At 44.9% G+C, this 17,550-nt stretch overlaps 1 protein-coding gene across 1 annotated transcript; it reads left to right on the top strand.

Annotated features, from left to right (window-relative positions):
- Positions 1-520: 520 nt before the first annotated feature.
- Positions 521-16,810, top strand: lmo4a (LIM domain only 4a). The gene is made up of 5 exons (XM_084159113.1): positions 521-929; positions 9,140-9,388; positions 13,736-13,832; positions 14,270-14,428; positions 14,665-16,810. Exons 2-5 carry the CDS (start codon positions 9,147-9,149, stop codon positions 14,671-14,673), a joined length of 507 nt encoding a protein of 168 aa, XP_084015239.1. The 5' UTR covers positions 521-929; positions 9,140-9,146; the 3' UTR covers positions 14,674-16,810.
- Positions 16,811-17,550: the final 740 nt, after the last annotated feature.

The following is a 17,550-nucleotide window of genomic DNA, read 5'->3' as shown; positions in this document are numbered from 1 at the left end:
GTGGTTTCTGCACTGGTAAATTAATAATATAAATATAATAACCTACAAAATGTGACATTATATTCTATTCATTGCTATAGCTACCGCAAATAAACATCCCATAAGGAAAACATTGCTTTAGGATAAGACCGTCTGCTAATGACTAAAATGTGAATGTAATAATTGTAACTGTAGGCATATAGGCTAGGCTACTATAAGGCTTTTCATTAGTTAAGAAAAGTTCACTGTCCAGTTATGCCTGAGTCAGAGCAGTCGTAAAATAAATTGGAACAGGACGTCTTCAGCCTTAGGGAGGTTGGGGGCTGGGTTAAGGATTAATGAATTGCTTTTTCAACACTGCTCAGCGGTGGTGATTATGGCCTATTTAAAACAGCCACAAATAGGCAAAAGTTCCTTAAACAGACATCGATCATTCTGTCAAATGCCACACCCCCCTTGCTGTTCAATGGCTGCGGGGACTGCATCTCGACGCGTCATAGGAGGAGTGATTTAAATGTGTGTTCCCTGTTGGCTTTGAACTGGAGTAGCAGCCTTTCCTCTCACAGTAGAGCTGTATGTCCATGAACAACAACTACGAACCAAATTCCTTTAGCTGAGCTGTGACTGTCTGATATGAGAGAAATACTTTATCACCAAGTTTACTGTTTTAGACGTCTATAGGAAATCTATGAAGTCGACCAACGCAGTATAAAATAAGGAAACAAGAAGGGGAAGACTTAGCCTAGACTACTTCTGGACTAGTTTGCAAGCTCTCCAATCGGAATACATAACAACGGTTTGAAGTTGTTACATCTTGAGAACGGCAACAATTTATCATTGCAAGCAGCAGTCCACGACTTGGTTGAAGTTGCGCACGTCTCGTGGTAGCGCGCAGCACCATCGTGACCATTTCCTCGCGGTTACTTCAGATAAACTACCACGACGGCAAGGTGAGCACCGCAGCGCATCACATTTATCCACACATTTCTCAACAATAGTCCTATATCGTTAAGTTTCAGCTTAGTATATGTGTTATTACACAGTAATGAATGGTAGGGTAGGGTATAATTGCCAGATAGAAAATGTTTGTTCCCCTTTCTGTCTGTCATGTTCGCACAAATGGTTCAGCGCAAGCTATTCGTCCGTGATTCTACATTTCCCACTGACTATCCGGTGGTGAACATTACTTACTTTTACCCCTTATCATTGCACACATTTCTTAACCGTTCGTCCATGCTGTTGTTGTGAGGGGGGGGGGGGTGACTTCTCCGGTATCTTGACTGTATCTCCGCTGCAAGGCAGCCCTTACACAATGGGGAGTTGTGCGCCGGCCGTAGTGTTAATTAAAAAGAGACCCGTTTTAATGAAACAGCGATGCGTGTAGTTATGGCCCCTGAGCGCATTATTAAAAGAGAAGGATATATTGCTAATCTGCCTTGGTGCCAAGCGGGCCTGACCATTGCTCACTGTACTATTTATAAGGGCTGTTAATGGTGCAGTCATGCTTATTTATTTTAATTACAAACGACTTCCCCTCGCTTGTGTGAGCGAGGTTATTTGTTAATTTAAACTGGGGGGTAGGGCGTTGGGCTTTGACAGGTTTTAATTAGTGTAGGTTTACCTAAGGCACAGGGAGCAATACTTCTCTACAAAGTGACTGGTCTAATGTGAAATTTGATCCGAGCCACTTTGGTGAGATATGGGACTTGTTGATGCACATCAACTAGATAAAGCAACTATGCCCAAGCCTACAAATGCCTGGTGGTCTTATAAAAACACAGTTTAGTACTCACCATAGGTTGAAAAAATGCAGGGCTGCATTTATACAGGCAGCCCAATTCTGATTTTTTCCCCACAAATTGGTATTTTAGACAAATCAGATCAGCTCTTTTGCCTATAATTGGGCAATAAATGTGAATTAGGCGCCTGTGTGAATGCAGCCTATTAGGCCTATGCTATCAATGAAGGTTCCTATCCAAAAGAAGCGTAGCAATACAAGAAGACTAAATGATTGGGAGCTGACCATGTATTTATCACCAACAAGTGAGTATTTCAATGAAGAAGAGCCAAATGCAATTGGGTATTGGCGAGTGAACCATTATTTGCTCTGTCAACCCGAAACCACATGCAATCCATCAGTCTGTCCTCAGACAGCCAAGGTATTGTGTTCCTCCTCATTAGCCTCTGTTTTTAATGGTTATTTCATCAATCAGTCTATTACTAGAGCGGAACACAGCTGTCTCTTCTCCTCACTAACCTTTGTTTTGCCTGATAATTCATTTATCATTAAATGCAGCAGCGGAGACCAAGCTTATTACAAATCAGAGCCCACAGACTCTTATCGCTCGACAAGGACTCCAGTTTATCAGAGGAAGGAGCGTAAGTAGCCTAGTCAAGGACAGACTCGGGCGGTCTCCAAAACTTTAATCTCAACAAAAATAACTCTTTCCGTCACCCCCTCTAAACTTTGTCCTCATTGTGTGCCACTCGTTCCTCAATCTGGCTTGCGTAGACTTTCCTAACCCCCTTTTCTCTTTGTATTTAGTAAACCAATATGCTCCTTTGCCAGGAGAAATGCCCTAGCTTGTTTTTAGCGATAGGATTTGGTTACAAATCGGCGTTCTGAAGATATGGCGTTCTCCAAAGTTCTGCAGGGAGGTGATAAGAAGGAACACTAAGTCCTTGCGCCCTCCAAAATAGGTGGGTGTCTACTGTGTTCAGCGGGGGGATAAGCTTGTCTAAATCCCGTTTAAGGTAATGTAATTGTTGGGGCTTGCTCTGCATTGAAATATCACTGGCTCCCCCTCCGATGCTGATGACATCCCCCAGGGCATGGCTCAGGTATTGTCTCAGAGTTTGCCGTGTGCTGCGAAAGATGATTAAATGTAGGATTTGCATTTTCATGAGATCAGTGAGTTCTTTTGTGAGGTTATTTTGGCTCGTCTTTGCTTACGGCTGAGGCTTCTGCAGGTGTGTGTCTGTGTGATTGCATTCGCTGCGCTGCCGCAACTTGTCGCAGGTAAGGTGAGGAATGCAAAAAAAAGTGAGTAGTATTTGTGCACCCATTTGAGACTTTCACGTAGCTGCACTGCAGCAGTTCTTCTGAGACTTCAGTAGGAAGGCGAAGGCAAACGAACAGGGACATAATCATTCATTTAAGGGTAGCCTCTTATCCCCTTGGGTTGTACTTGGTCTGCCGTGGCTTCGCGGTACATGTTATGATCTGTTTGGAGTCAAGGGAGACTAACTGGTTCTACAGGCAAATTGCCAGCGGGCCAGAAAAAGCCTTGAGGCTTAGGACTTGTTGACATATTGTAGTCAAGAGGAAATGTTTCCATACCATATAGATACTCGACCCCAGTCCTTCTTTTAAAAAGAGAAAAACATGGTATAGCTCATACTCAAGTGCACGTCTATGAGAGAGGAAGAGAAAGGGAGGTCACATTGGCGCCTCTGTTCCTAGATTTGACCAGAATTCCTCTCTTTATTTCACGAGGGTGGAGGCTCTTGTATTTCGGGGTATAGTAATTGATTTCACGCTGGTAATTCACTGCCCGAGGAGTCTGGCTCTGAACACAGGAAACGGACTGCAAAGCAGCAAGCAGAAGTGGGCCATGTAAGGTGTCTTGTGTTCCAAACTGTAAACACACTAGACAAGCTGTGTATTCATCATACACAATGGCCTCATTTAACTAATTGCATAATTGTTTATAGCTATATACCATTATGATAGTTGCAGAAGGTTCTGCCCTGTACTGTTCAATGTTTCCCTTACTATTCCTTAGGTGGGATAATCCATCCCCCCCAACTCTGATGCCCCACATTGCCCAAACAAATCTGGCATCAAGTGTTTTCATTTAAATTTTATTTCAATTCCCCATCCTTGGATGCAGCTGTGGGACCCATTGCTAAGAGTAAATTGGGAAAACCATGTTGTCTCGAGTTGCTGCCTCTGGTCTCCAGTTTGTCAGGGTTGTCTTTGACCCTGACCGTGAGAAAGCACATTGCCAGCTGGCATTTGAAACCGACTGGTAAAGGCTGAATTGTGCCCCGGGATGGCCCCCCTCCAGGAAAGGGTCACACTGCCTTCCTGTGGCACGTTGGCCCTCCCCGACCCCCGATTGACATCCCTAATCAGAGCAGCTCTGTGGATGACCTTTGAACTCCCCAGGGCATCTCTTGTCTGTTGCCTCTTGACCTCGGTGGAAGAACAGCTAGAGGAAATAACATGTGATAGCGTCCCAGACGGCAGGCAATCCTCCACATGCAGACGCCAAGCTCTTTCTTTCCCCCTCATACAATACCTTTGATTTAAGGCAACATTAGAAGCTTTCCCCTTTTTTTCCACCAGCCTTGCCTGGTTCAGGGAGTTTCAAATCCGCAGAGAAATTGACAGCAGCCTTTTAAAAGGGGCTTGTGGAAACAGCCTAGTGTAACATCAATCAAACTGAGAAATGTCTTGTGCCGATATTCACGATCGGATTGATATTGTGTGTGTGTGTGCACGTACTGATAGGTCAGCACTTGACTTATCACAGGCCTATGTCAAGAATGTATAAAAAAATATCTCACCGGTCCAAATGTCACTAGATGGGTTGGTTACAGCAGCTACATTTAAAGAGTTTGTAATCTGTGTATCTATTGAACTAGACACTGTAGAGTAGCACCGTGGAAAATGCTGTACCACCAGGGTTTGGTCCCTCAGCTCTTTGTCGTGTTCCTCCGTATGGGTCCTGAGGTGCAGGGTTGGTGCCCCACGTGAAGGCACTTTGTTGAGGTCATTCCAGCATCGCCCTGGGCCTCTCTTATTGAGCTCAGCTCTCCTTGATTGGAGCCAGGTGTCCGAAGCAGAGAGTGCTTAACTGTGGTGGACCAGCGGCGGACTGAAATGTCTTGTGGGAAGGGCACTCGTAAAGCAAAACATGCCCTCATTTAAATTAGAAGCATTGGAGGACAAATTAGGATGCTGTTGTTAATTTGGAAAATGAAATCTGTCCCTGCAATTATTTTGTGTTGTTGTTGGCCATAATTATGAATCATGAAGCCGGTGAAAAGCAATGGCTGACTCATTGCTGAGTTGCACGCTGGTATGGTTCTTGTTAGTGTGATTTGAAAGCAATATTATCCCCAGCTGTGCATGAAATCAATTCAGTTTTGAAACGTAAAATTGTGAGGTTCGGATATACAGTAGAAATGAACCGATAACGGCACACTTGGAACGTAGAGACATCATGTAGATTGTCATTGGTTGTCTGGTGTCTCAAAGGATATGGGACTCCATATGTCATCTCCGTTACACCACAAGGCGGTTTATATAATGGTATACCGGAATGTCAACTCCATAACCCTAACGAAAGTTTCTGCATAATTTGTAATCACTCAAAAAACCTCTCACCCAGTGCAACCCAACAACACAGAAGACCCAACAACATTATTCAGTGAGCAGGATTCTGCAACTTCAAAGACCTCTCTTCTGGCACACATTATCAAGTTACAATGAGAGGTTATATTTGCAGCCGGCTCAAAGAGAGTGCGGCTTTGGTTAGTAAGAAGAGGTCTGTGTGCATGTTTGTGTGGAAGTTGTCGTGGGACAGCTGCTTTCCAGGGTGCCAGTCGCCTCAAAGGCGCATATTTTTCAGGAAACTGTCCCCCCCCCCTCCCCCATATCCCTTAAATGAATAGGTCTAAGCTCTTTGCCAGGGAGTCCTGGAGCCAACCGATTGGTTACCATGCCAAAACTCACATTTGGGAATCCGAGGCCTCGCTCTTTCCTGTCTGTGGGGCTTCTCTCTCCTCGCCACCCACATTCCAGGTAGGTGTACAGTATGGTACGTTCCAGGTGGGTGTACAGTATGGTACGTTCCAGGTGGGTGTACAGTATGGTACGTTCCAGGTGGGTGTACAGTATGGTACGTTCCAGGTGGGTGTACAGTATGGTACGTTCCAGGTGGGTGTACAGTACGGTATGGCACAGATTTATTTATGGTAACCATGATAACGGGGATGACCGAGAGGAAGCTTGATTTCCTGAATGTTCTGTGGGTTTCTGGAATAGAATCTCCTTCACATTGTAGAAGCTGTGGTGAACATCGACCAAATACCCTAAGTTGAAATAAAGATTCACAACGGGTTGATGTCAGTGGTGGTATCATTTCCTTGACTGTTAATAACAGGTGTTATGTATGCTTTATTTCAGGGGTCCTTAAACAGACATATACAGTTGAAGTCAGAAGTTTACATACACTTAGGTTGGAGTCATTAAAACTCGTTTTTCAACCACTCCACAAATGTCTTGTTAATAAACTATAGTTTTGGCAAGTCGGTTAGGACATCTACCTTGTGCATGACACAAGTAATTTTTCCAACAATTGTTTACAGACAGATTATTTCACTTATAATTCACTGTATCACAATTCCAGTGGGTCAGAAGTTTACATACACTAAGTTGACTGTGTCTTTAAACAGCTTGGAAAATTCCAGAAAATGAAGTGTTGGCTTTAGAAGCTTCTGATACGTTAATTGACATCATTTGAGTCAATTGGAGGTGTACCTGTGGATGTATTTCAAGGCCTACCTTCAAACTCAGTGCCTCTTTGCTTGACATCATGGGATGATCAAAATAAATCAGCCAAGACCTCAGAAAAAGAATTGTAGAACTCCATAAGTCTGCTTCATCCTTGGGAGCAATTTCCAAATGCCTGAAGGTACCACGTTCATCTGTACAAACAATAGTACGCAAGTATAAACACCATGGGACCACGCAGCCGTCATACCGCTCAGGAAGGAGACGTGTTCTGTCTCCTAGAGATGAATGTACTTTGGTGCGAAAAGTGCAAATCAATCCCAGAACAACAGCAAAGGACCTTGTGAAGATGCTGGAGGAAGCAGGTACAAAAGTATCTATATCCACAGTAAAACGAGTCCTATATCGACATAACCTGAAAGGCCGCTCAGCAAAGAAGAAGCCACTGCTCCAAAACTGCCATAAAAAAGCCAGACTACGGTTTGCAACTGCACATGGGGACAAAGATCGTACTTTTTGGAGAAATGTCCTCTGGTCTGATGAAACAAAAATAGAACTGTTTGGCCATAATGACCATCGTTATGTTTGGAGGAAAAAGGGGGGTTGCTTGCAAGCCGAAGAACCCCATCCCAACCGTGAAGCACGGGGGTGGCAGCATCATGCTGTGGGGGTGCTTTGCTGCAGGAGGGACTGGTGCACTTCACAAAATAGATGGCATCATGAGGAAGGAAACTTATGTGGATATATTGAAGCAACATCTCAAGACATCAGTCAGGAAGTTAAAGCTTGGTCGCAAATGGGTCTTCCAAATGGACAATAACCCTAAGCATACTTCCAAAGTTGTGGCAAAATGGCTTAAGGACAACAGTCAAGGTATTGGAGTGGCCATCACAAAGCCCTGACCTCAATCCTATAGAACATTTGTGGGCAGAACTGAAAAAGCATGTGCGAGCAAGGAGGCCTACAAACCTGACTCAGTTACACCAGCTCTGTCAGGAGGAATGGGCCAAAATTCACCCAACTTATTGTGGGATGCTTGTGGAAGGCTACCCAAAACGTTTGACCCAAGTTAAACAATTTAAAGGCAATGCTACCAAATACTAATTCTGACCCACTGGGAATGTGATGAAATAAATAAAAGCTGAAATAAACCATTCTCTCTAGTATTATTCTTACATTTAACGTTCTTAAAATTTTACATTTACATTTTAGTCATTTAGCAGACGCTCTTATCCAGAGCGACTTACAGGAGCAATTAGGGTTAAGTGCCTTGCTCAAGGGCACATTTACGTCATTTAGCAGACGCTCTAATCCAGAGCGACTCACAAATTGGTGCATTCACCCTATAGCCAGTGGGATAACCACTTTACAATTTTTGGGGGGGGGGGGGTAGAAGGATTACTTTATCCTATCCCAGGTATTCCTTAAAGAGGTGGGGTTTCAAATGTCTCCGGAAGGTGGTGAGTGACTCCGCTGTCCTGGCGTCGTGAGGGAGCTTGTTCCACCATTGGGGTGCCAGAGCAGCGAACAGTTTTGACTGGGCTGAGCGGGAACTATGCTTCCGCAGAGGAAGGGGAGCCAGCAGGCCAGAGGTGGATGAACGCAATGCCCTCGTTTGGGTGTAGGGACTGATCAGAGCCCGAAGGTACAGAGGTGCCGTTCCCCTCACTGCTCCATAGGCAAGCACCATGGTCTTGTAACGGATGCGAGCTTCAACTGGAAGCCAGTGGAGTGTGCGGAGGAGGGGGGTGACGTGAGAGAACTTGGGAAGGTTGAACACCAGACGGGCTGCGGCATTCTGGATGAGTTGTAGGGGTTTAATGGCACAGGCAGGGAGGCCAGCCAACAGCGAGTTGCAGTAATCCAGACGGGAGATGACAAGTGCCTGGATTAGGACCTGTGCCGCTTCCTGTGTAAGGCAGGGTCGTACTCTCCGAATGTTGTAGAGCATGAACCTGCAGGAGCGGGTCACCGCCTTGATGTTAGCGGAGAACGACAGGGTGTTGTCCAGGGTCACGCCAAGGCTCTTCGCACTCTGGGAGGAGGATACAACGGAGTTGTCAACCGTGATGGCGAGATCATGGAACGGGCAGTCCTTCCCCGGGAGGAAGAGCAGCTCCGTCTTGCCAGGGTTCAGCTTGAGGTGGTGATCCGTCATCCATACTGATATGTCTGCCAGACATGCAGAGATGCGATTCGCCACCTGGTTATCAGAAGGGGGAAAGGAGAAGATTAGTTGTGTATCGTCAGCGTAGCAATGATAGGAGAGGCCATGTGAGGATATGACAGAGCCAAGTGACTTGGTGTATAGGGAGAAAAGGAGAGGGCCTAGAACTGAGCCCTGGGGGACACCAGTGGTGAGAGCACGTGGTGCGGAGACAGCTTATAAAGTGGTGATCCTAACTGACCTAAAACAGGGAATTTTTACTAGGATTAAATGTCAGGAATTGTGAAAAACTGAGTTTAAATGTATTTGGCTAAGGTGTATGTAAACTTCCGACTTCAACTGTAATTCCATCTGTCCATATTAAGCTGAAAGATTCTCGTGCTGCTGAATAGACACTTTTCCATTCACCCACCCTTGTTGTTACCAACCTTACTCAAGGCGACATCTTACCCCTCCCTTCTTCTCTCCAGGCCAGCCATGGTGAACAGCCGGGTGGAGGCATCAGCCGTGGCGGTGACGGGGGGTAGCGGCGGCTCGGCAGGCAGGTCATGCGCGGGCTGTGGTGGGCGCATCGCCGACCGCTTCCTGCTCTTCTCCATGGAGCGCTACTGGCACACGCGATGCCTCAAGTGCTCCTGCTGCCACGCCCAGCTGGGCGAGATTGGCACCACCTGCTACAGCAAAGGGGGCATGATCCTCTGCAAGAACGACTACATCAGGTGAGCGTCAGGGAAGGCAGCATTCAAATCAGAAAAGGACAGGGTGGGGGGTGGATGCAACACGGTAATGGCTCCTCCTCACCGTCTGGTAGGCAGGTGTAGTGTCTGCCTCCATATTGGTCATGCAGATGGAGGAAAAACATTTGTTTTGAAACTCCCATACTAGGGTGACATAGGGGTGGGGAAAGGGGAATGACAAGGGCAAATTATTTGCCTATGTTATATTGTTCTGAAATGACCATAGGCTAACGGTCTCTTAAATGGTTTAGTTAACATCAACCATTTTGGACCTGGGCTATGTTGACAAAGTGAAATTAAAGTGTTCAACATAGCCCAGGTCAGAAATGGTTGAAGTTAGCTAAAACAGCTGAGCGATGGTTAGCCTACAACCTAAAGTCAATTTTAGTGAGCTTCTCCTTCAATAACGAGTTAATAGTGAAAGTGCAATGGAAATCCACTTTCCACAACCGATCCCGCCTGATGAGTCTGTTAATGCTAGACCAAACAAGCACAGACAGCTCTGAAAGCAGGTGGAAAAGTGGAGGAATTTGTCAAGTCCTTTTCGCTCTTGTTTTTTTTGGTCTGCACACACATGAAGGCACCAGGTGTTTGGGTGTGGCCAGGTAGGGTGTGGCAGGATATAAGAGACAGGATGGTGTTATGAAAGAGGTATATGCCCACAGCAGGGTTGGGTGTGGGTCCGGGGGAGCAAGGAGTTTCTAACAGCTACTCTATCCTCTCAAGACCAACTGTCTTTCACAACTTTTTGCACATTTTAATGACAAAACCTAAGGAGTTGCGTGAGATTAGGGGAAACCGGGAAAAGACTGCACATTAGCCAATTCCATCACCACAGCATTGCTCCTACTCTGTTTGCCTTAATAATGTCTTGCCCAGTCTGGACTGTGTGTGTGTGTGTGTGAGAGAGCGAGAGGCTGGCTGGTCTAACACAGACTGGGATTGTGTGTGTCTGCGTTGGCACTTCTCAGACACTGGTGCTCTCCAGGGCAAACACTGGGGCAGATCCGGCGCAGTCTGGAAACCCACACAGCCCAAGAGCGCCTGCACGAAGGGAGGCCTACTGGGTAGAGCAGAGACACTGGGCACTGTACATCAGCCCAGTAAGAATACAGAGGATTTAAAGCCACTCCCACCAGAATAAATAACACACTTCTACTTCACTACAATGTGATCTACAGAAAGATGTATGGTTGCGAAATGGAATGTAGGTCTGCTAGCTATGTACAGTGAGGGAAAAAAGTATTTGATCCCCTGCTGATTTTGTACGTTTGCCCACTGACAAAGACATGATCAGTCTATAATTTTAATGGTAGGTTTATTTGAACAGTGAGAGACAGAATAACAACAAAAACATCCAGAAAAACACATGTCAAAAATGTTATAAATTGATTTGCATTTTAATGAGGGAAATAAGTATTTGACCCCTCTGCAAAACATGACTTAGTAATTGGTGGCAAAACCCTTGTTGGCAATCACAGAGGTCAGACGTTTCTTGTAGTTGGCCACCAGGTTTGCACACATCTCAGGAGGGATTTTGTCCCACTCCTCTTTGCAGATCTTCTCCAAGTCATTAAGGTTTTGAGGCTGACGTTTGGCAACTCAAACCTTCAGCTCCCTCCACAGATTTTCTATGGGATTAAGGTCTGGAGACTGGCTAGGCCACTCCAGGACCTTAATGTGCTTCTTCTTGAGCCACTCCTTTGTTGCCTTGGCCGTGTGTTTTGGGTCATTGTCATGCTGGAATACCCATCCACAACCCATTTTCAATGCCCTGGCTGAGGGAAGGAGGTTCTCACCCAAGATTTGACGGGACATGGCCCCGTCCATCGTCCCTTTAATGCGGTGAAGTTGTCCTGTCCCCTTAGCAGAAAAACACCCCCAAAGCATAATGTTTCCACCTTGACGGTGGGGATGGTGTTCTTGGGGTCATAGGCAGCATTCCTCCTCCTCCAAACACGGCGACTTGAGTTGACGCCAAAGAGCTCCATTTTGGTCTCATCTGACCACAACACTTTCACCCAGTTCTCCTCTGAATCATTCAGATGTTCATTGGCAAACTTCAGACGGGCCTGTATATGTTTTTTCTTGAGCAGGGGGATCTTGCGGGCGCTGCAGGATTTCAGTCCTTCACGGCGTAGTGTGTTACCAATTATTTTCTTGGTGACTATGGTCCCAGCTGCCTTGAGATCATTGACAAGATCCTCCCGTGTAGTTCTGGGCTGATTCCTCACCGTTCTCATGATCATTGCAACTCCACGAGGTGAGATCTTGCATGGAGCCCCAGGCCGAGGGAGATTGACAGGTCTTTTGTGTTTCTTCCATTTGCGAATAATCGCACCAACTGTTGTCACCTTCTCACCAAGCTGCTTGGCGATGGTCTTGTAGCCCATTCCAGCCTTGTGTAGGTCTACAATCTTGTCCCTGACATCCTTGGAGAGCTCTTTGGTCTTGGCCATGGTGGAGAGTTTGGAATCTGATTGATTGATTGCTTCTGTGGACAGGTGTCTTTTATACAGGTAACAAGCTGAGATTAGGAGCACTCCCTTTAAGAGTGTGCTCCTAATCTCAGCTCGTTACCTGTATAAAAGACACCTGGGAGCCAGAAATCTTTCTGATTGAGAGGGGGTCAAATACTTATTTCCCTCATTAAAATGCAAATCAATTTATAACATGTGTTTTTCAGGATTTTTTTTGTTATTCTGTCTCTCACTGTTCAAATAAACATACCATTAAAATTATAGACTGATCATTTCTTTATCAGTGGGCAAACGTACAAAATCAGCAGGGGATCAAATATTTTTTTCCCTCACTGTATTGCATAAATGTCACCTTGAAGCCTGTGTTAATAATAACTCCTCATTACAACGGTTGCAGCCAACATGAATAAATGGGAGTTGCACAATAAAAATATAAAGGTGTTTTTGCTCCAAAAAGTGCTCTGTTAATTAATTTGCCATGTGGAATATGGAATGACACCATTCATATTTTTTAAAAGGTATATGGTGCACTGCTGCTTAACGATGGTCAAACGTAGTGCAGGAACAAACGTAGTGTCCATGCACGCTCAAGGTCCATCCTCGCAGATATGTCTAATGCATAACGGGACGCAGTACGAAGCGTATCAAATGTATAATACAGTTAGTGGAAAAGGGCAAGGCCCTCATTGCCGAGTGGCGCTATGCCACTGAGGTCCGATAAAGGGAGAGAGGAGAGAGGATGAGGAGAGAGGCAGCCTTAATTAGGGAGAACAGGGTTCCTCTCGGGCGCTCGCTTATTAAATTACTGTTTGGATTAAGATCAAAAATTCATTACAGTGTGCAGTCAGAGCTGGGACACTGATAGGGAACGGGAGGGAGTGGAGGGGGGAGAGGGGGAGGTATATCAGCCAAACCTGTCTGGTAGGTGTCGCAAGGAAGAGGGTGCAATAAAGGTGAGCCTGGATGAGATGCTTTTTATTAAGACTGAACAGTTTAACTGTTTACACACTAGGCTCTCTGAGTGATGGGCTAATGTGCTCTGGGTAGTCTGTGCTAAATGTGGTGTGGACGTACCTGGTCATGCTCTAAGAATGAGGCTAACTGTTCCACAGGAGCAAGGTCATGTCTGCTTCACCAAAAGGCCGCACTCTTTGTCTTTCACTTCACTCCAAACAATGACATCACCAGCATCTACAGAAGATATTCCTTCATCAGGGTTCTTCACCAGTATCGGTTGTAACATATTTCAGGGCTCTCCCAGTAGCCTGCCAGTAGCCTGCCAGCTCAAACCCCACATGGAATCTGGGGCCGCCGGCTGAGCACTCACAAGACCGGAGTCACATGTCTCAACACCACCGCCAACACTATTCCACGCTGCATCCCTGCCCTTCAGTCCTGCTAGAACACGTGTCAAACTCATTCCATTGAGGGCTGAGTGTCAGTGGGTTTTCACTCCTCCCTTGTACTTGATTGATGAAATAAGGTCACTGATTAGTAAGGAACTCCTCTCACCTGGTTGTCTAGGTCTTAATTGAAAGGAAAAACAGAAAAACCCGCAAACACAAGGCCCTCCATGGAATGAGTTTGACACCCCTTTGCTAGAATCTAGACCCATACTTTATTCATGACTTCAACCACTGGTCTGGGACCCATTTCATTTTATTGCTCGAGTTGTTTCTATTTAGGATTGGGAAAGGGTGAGCTGATTCAGAATCAGAAGTAAGAATTGTGGTGCCGAACCACAGCATTGCTCTCATTGTGAAAATGAGGTGTGACTTGGTCAGAGGGGTAATGAAGTGTTTGGGGTGTGAGTGGTTGCAGTTGTCTGACATGGGTTATTCATCCACAGACTGTTTGGGCACAGCGGGGCATGCAACGCCTGTGGCCAGTCCATCCCTGCCAGTGAGATGGTGATGCGGGCACAGGGCAACGTGTACCACCTCAAGGTAAGACTAACTTCAGCCTAAAAGTAAAGACTGATCCCACTGGGCAAAAACTGGTTGAATCAACGTTGTTTCCACTTAATTTCAACAAAACAATGTAATGTGATGACGTTGAGTCAACGTGGAAAACTGATTGGATTTGCAAAAAGTTCTCAACGTAAGGGAATTTTGTATTTCTTTCATCCAACTTTTAACCTAAATCCAATGATGGTTATTTTTTGTTTGTTTAATTCATGTTAGTTGACAACTCAACCAAATGTAAATCAAAACTAGATGTTGAACTGAAGTCTTTGCCCAGTGGGATGCCAACAGAATCTGCGAAAGCGCCACACATGTTTTGAGGCCCTTTATAACACGGCGATATGACACAGCGAGAAACCCATGCTTCTGTTGCTCTTTCTTAAACTCCTCCCATTCCTTATGTCCCTCCCTCTCTACAGTGTTTCACCTGTGCCACCTGTAGAAACCGTCTGGTGCCGGGCGACCGCTTCCACTATGTCAACGGCACCATCTTCTGTGAGCACGACCGGCCAGGGGGCGCCCTGCTCAGCAGTCACCTGACCCCGCTGCAGGGGAACAGCATGATGCCCGACCAGAAGGTGAGGGGATTGGTTCTGGACCGTATTTTAATAGAGTCGCACAGCCATTTGTTGATAGTCCAATCCATGTGATTCAATGAATGAATGTGCATTCTGAGGTCTCCAAGAGTGCTTAAAAAAAAAATGGCGTTCAAAGTAATGTTGGACTGTGGTCTTCTTGCTGTCGTTGTTCTTGCGGTCTTGTCTTTATGCATAATCAATGTATACCAACAATCACCTCTTTCTCCTGATCTCAGGTCTGCTGAAGAAGAATGGATGACAAAGCAACTTGTGCCTTCTCCTCCCCTTCTTCCTTTTCCTCCCCTGAGTTTGTCCTGCACCATCCATCCCATCCTTCAGATATTCCGATATCCATACTCCGGATTCCGATATCCATACTCCGGATACTGCTGCCAGTGTCCATTTGGCTTTCCCAGCAACACGGCATTCCCCCCAAAAAATAATGTTTCTTCTGGTCATTGAGAATCATGTTGTCAACCTTGACATAACTGAAGTCTCCTGCTTCAAGGGGAAGATGCGGAGGAGGGAAAGGCTGTTGATGAAGATGAGGAAGAGGATGATTTATATTGTCAAACCAGTGTCTGTTTTCGGTAAGTCCATTGATGACTGACTTGTAATGCCCTGAGAGGACTATGGCATTTCCAGTGATGGACCATCTTTGATGTAGCACCTTTCCCTAGCCAGCACATAAAACTACAGGGAGAGAGCGATGACGCAGACCAATAAATATAAACCGGTTCTCGTCTGGAGCTGTTTCAACCAAACTACAGTTGAATGACTCTCGAAACACGAAGAGCGTGTTCAAAACTCTAAGCCCTTTCATGTGTCGGATTGAGAGAAACAGGAAATACTGTGGTTGCAGTGCTATGCGGCCGTAGCTTTTGCCCACTGGACATTCCTGAACTCTCATTGGCTCACTCAAGCTGGCGTGTTGGGCCGAACGAGGAATGATTTAATACACCTGCCTGGATGTCTCGTCTACTTTCAAAAATATACTCTGTGTACTAAATGAAGAATACCTGTAGAATATTCATCAAAACATACCTTTTAGTCCCATGATTCTTTTGTACTGCAAGTGGTTGCCTTGTGTTTCTCGATTGTCTTCAATATTTAGTTATGTTTTCAGGTGAAGATGGTTCCTGGGGTTAGTAAATGTACTCCTGTTTATGGGAACATACAAATATGCATTTGTAGTTGTTAAAAAAAAAAAATGTCAGCTGAGAATTGTTATTCCAACAGCAGCAGTGCTCCATACGTCTTAAATGTATTCTTGTTGTGTGGTGGTGGAAGAGGAGAAGGTCAAAGTTGAACTGGTCCACATATAACCAGGGTTGTGTTGAGTAGGGCTCACCATAGATAGAAAACAGAAAACGAAGTGTATTATTGGAGAATCCCAGGTAGTCCCTCCCTGTTTCAGGCCATTTTCTTCCGTTTGACACAGGTTGAGGGAAGAGGGGAGCGGTATGAGGATGGAGTGAATTAATAACTGTACATATATTTTCTAGTTATTGTATTGTGGTCTATGGTTGAATTTAGTCTTTGTGTGGCCTTTGTTTTCCGGGCAGATGCCCATTTTCAAATGCTGTAAAACATCTATATGGAGAAAAAAAAAGTACTTTCTAAATAACTATAATAATTATAATATTGCCAGTCACCTGTGTCGCGTCTGTAATGAGTGTTTGGATAATATTTACCTGCCGTGTGTGTGTGCGCGTGTGTAGCGAGGTGTGACAAATAGCGCTTTCACACCGAAAGGTAAAGCTCCCGGACTCAGACAAACATGGCCGATTACCCTCAGGAATGGAATTTCAAAGGCTTGAGCTGGGGCCATTACAGAAGCAATTAAAGTGGGATACACTGGAGGCCCAAGCTTTAGCTGAAGTCCTGTGCCGGAGTCTAATGAGGCCTAATCTGGTGAGCTGGCCTAATTAAAAGGGAGGGACCCCTTTCCTGTGGGTGCTGAGTAGAGCAGTCCAGCTGTTGACTTTACAGGGCTCACCATGCAACAACAAACTGAAAAGAAATAAGCCAACACTTTTTCTATTACCTTTAACTCCACATACATTTTCTGTTTTCTTTCTTCACTGCGTATGAATTTGACATTTTCACTTCTTTGCTGAGGTCTGAACTTGGAAGTTGGGGTAGAGGGCCTCTACATATAGAATGGCATGTCATAATTGTTTCTTGGCATGAAAATGCCCCTCAGATGTTGTTGATTTAATTAGCTAATTAGACTCCCATCTTATAGGTACCTTCGGCCTAGAAATCACAGTCAACTTTTATCATCTTTTTTTATTTCTTATTCCGTGACTTTTCTACAGAGAGAAATTAAAACCAAACCGGCAATAGCCCTACAAAGAACATTAAAAAAAACACTGAAGTAGCCAGCTGTGACTTTTCAAATTAATGTTCCCAGAGAAAACTCTTACCATAAGCATTGTGGTGTGTGTCGGTGCCTCAGCAGTTACTCTTTTAGGGTTAGCCAATTAGGTTCACACTCAAAATAACAATGAGTGTTTTAATGGCCGGATTTCAAAGCATTTCTTTGGTAATGATGTAGAATGGTTTTAAAGGATGAACACATTCCTCGGGTTCTTCAGACATATAATCCAAACCTGAGAAAGAGTTTCAAATCATTCCTCAGTTTGTTTCTAATTGGGCTCCCATACTTCCATAGACACAAGTGGGGTTCAATCATAATAACCAGAATAAACCTGATCTGAAAGAACTACGTAAGGGAAAGCAATATACACAATATATATATATATATATATATATATAAGAACACCTACAGAAGCACCTATCTGACATAATGTAGAACCTGTTATCGCATTGCAGGTAGTTATCCAGTCCTTTTAGATCAGTGTGGATTTTTTAAGAAACGTAGGAGTATTGCATACTGATAACAGCAACACAAACCATCTCTATACCAGTTCTAACCAATGTGGCACGAATGTTTAATTTGTACACCTAGCCCAATTACCATTTGATTCAGTATCTTGACTAATACTTGGCCAGTCCTCTCATCAAAATAAATGGGAAAACTTATCAGCCATTCCTCTTAACTGTTCAGTTAAGGTTTAAAGATAGACACTGAAAATGATCAAGAAACCGAAGCTATT

The sequence above is a fragment of the Coregonus lavaretus genome (assembly GCF_964263955.1).
Source record: "Coregonus lavaretus genome assembly, chromosome: 4".
Classification (NCBI taxonomy): domain Eukaryota; kingdom Metazoa; phylum Chordata; class Actinopteri; order Salmoniformes; family Salmonidae; genus Coregonus; species Coregonus lavaretus.
The sequence above is the reverse complement of the archived record's forward strand: the minus strand, read 5'-3'. Positions and strand labels throughout refer to the sequence as shown.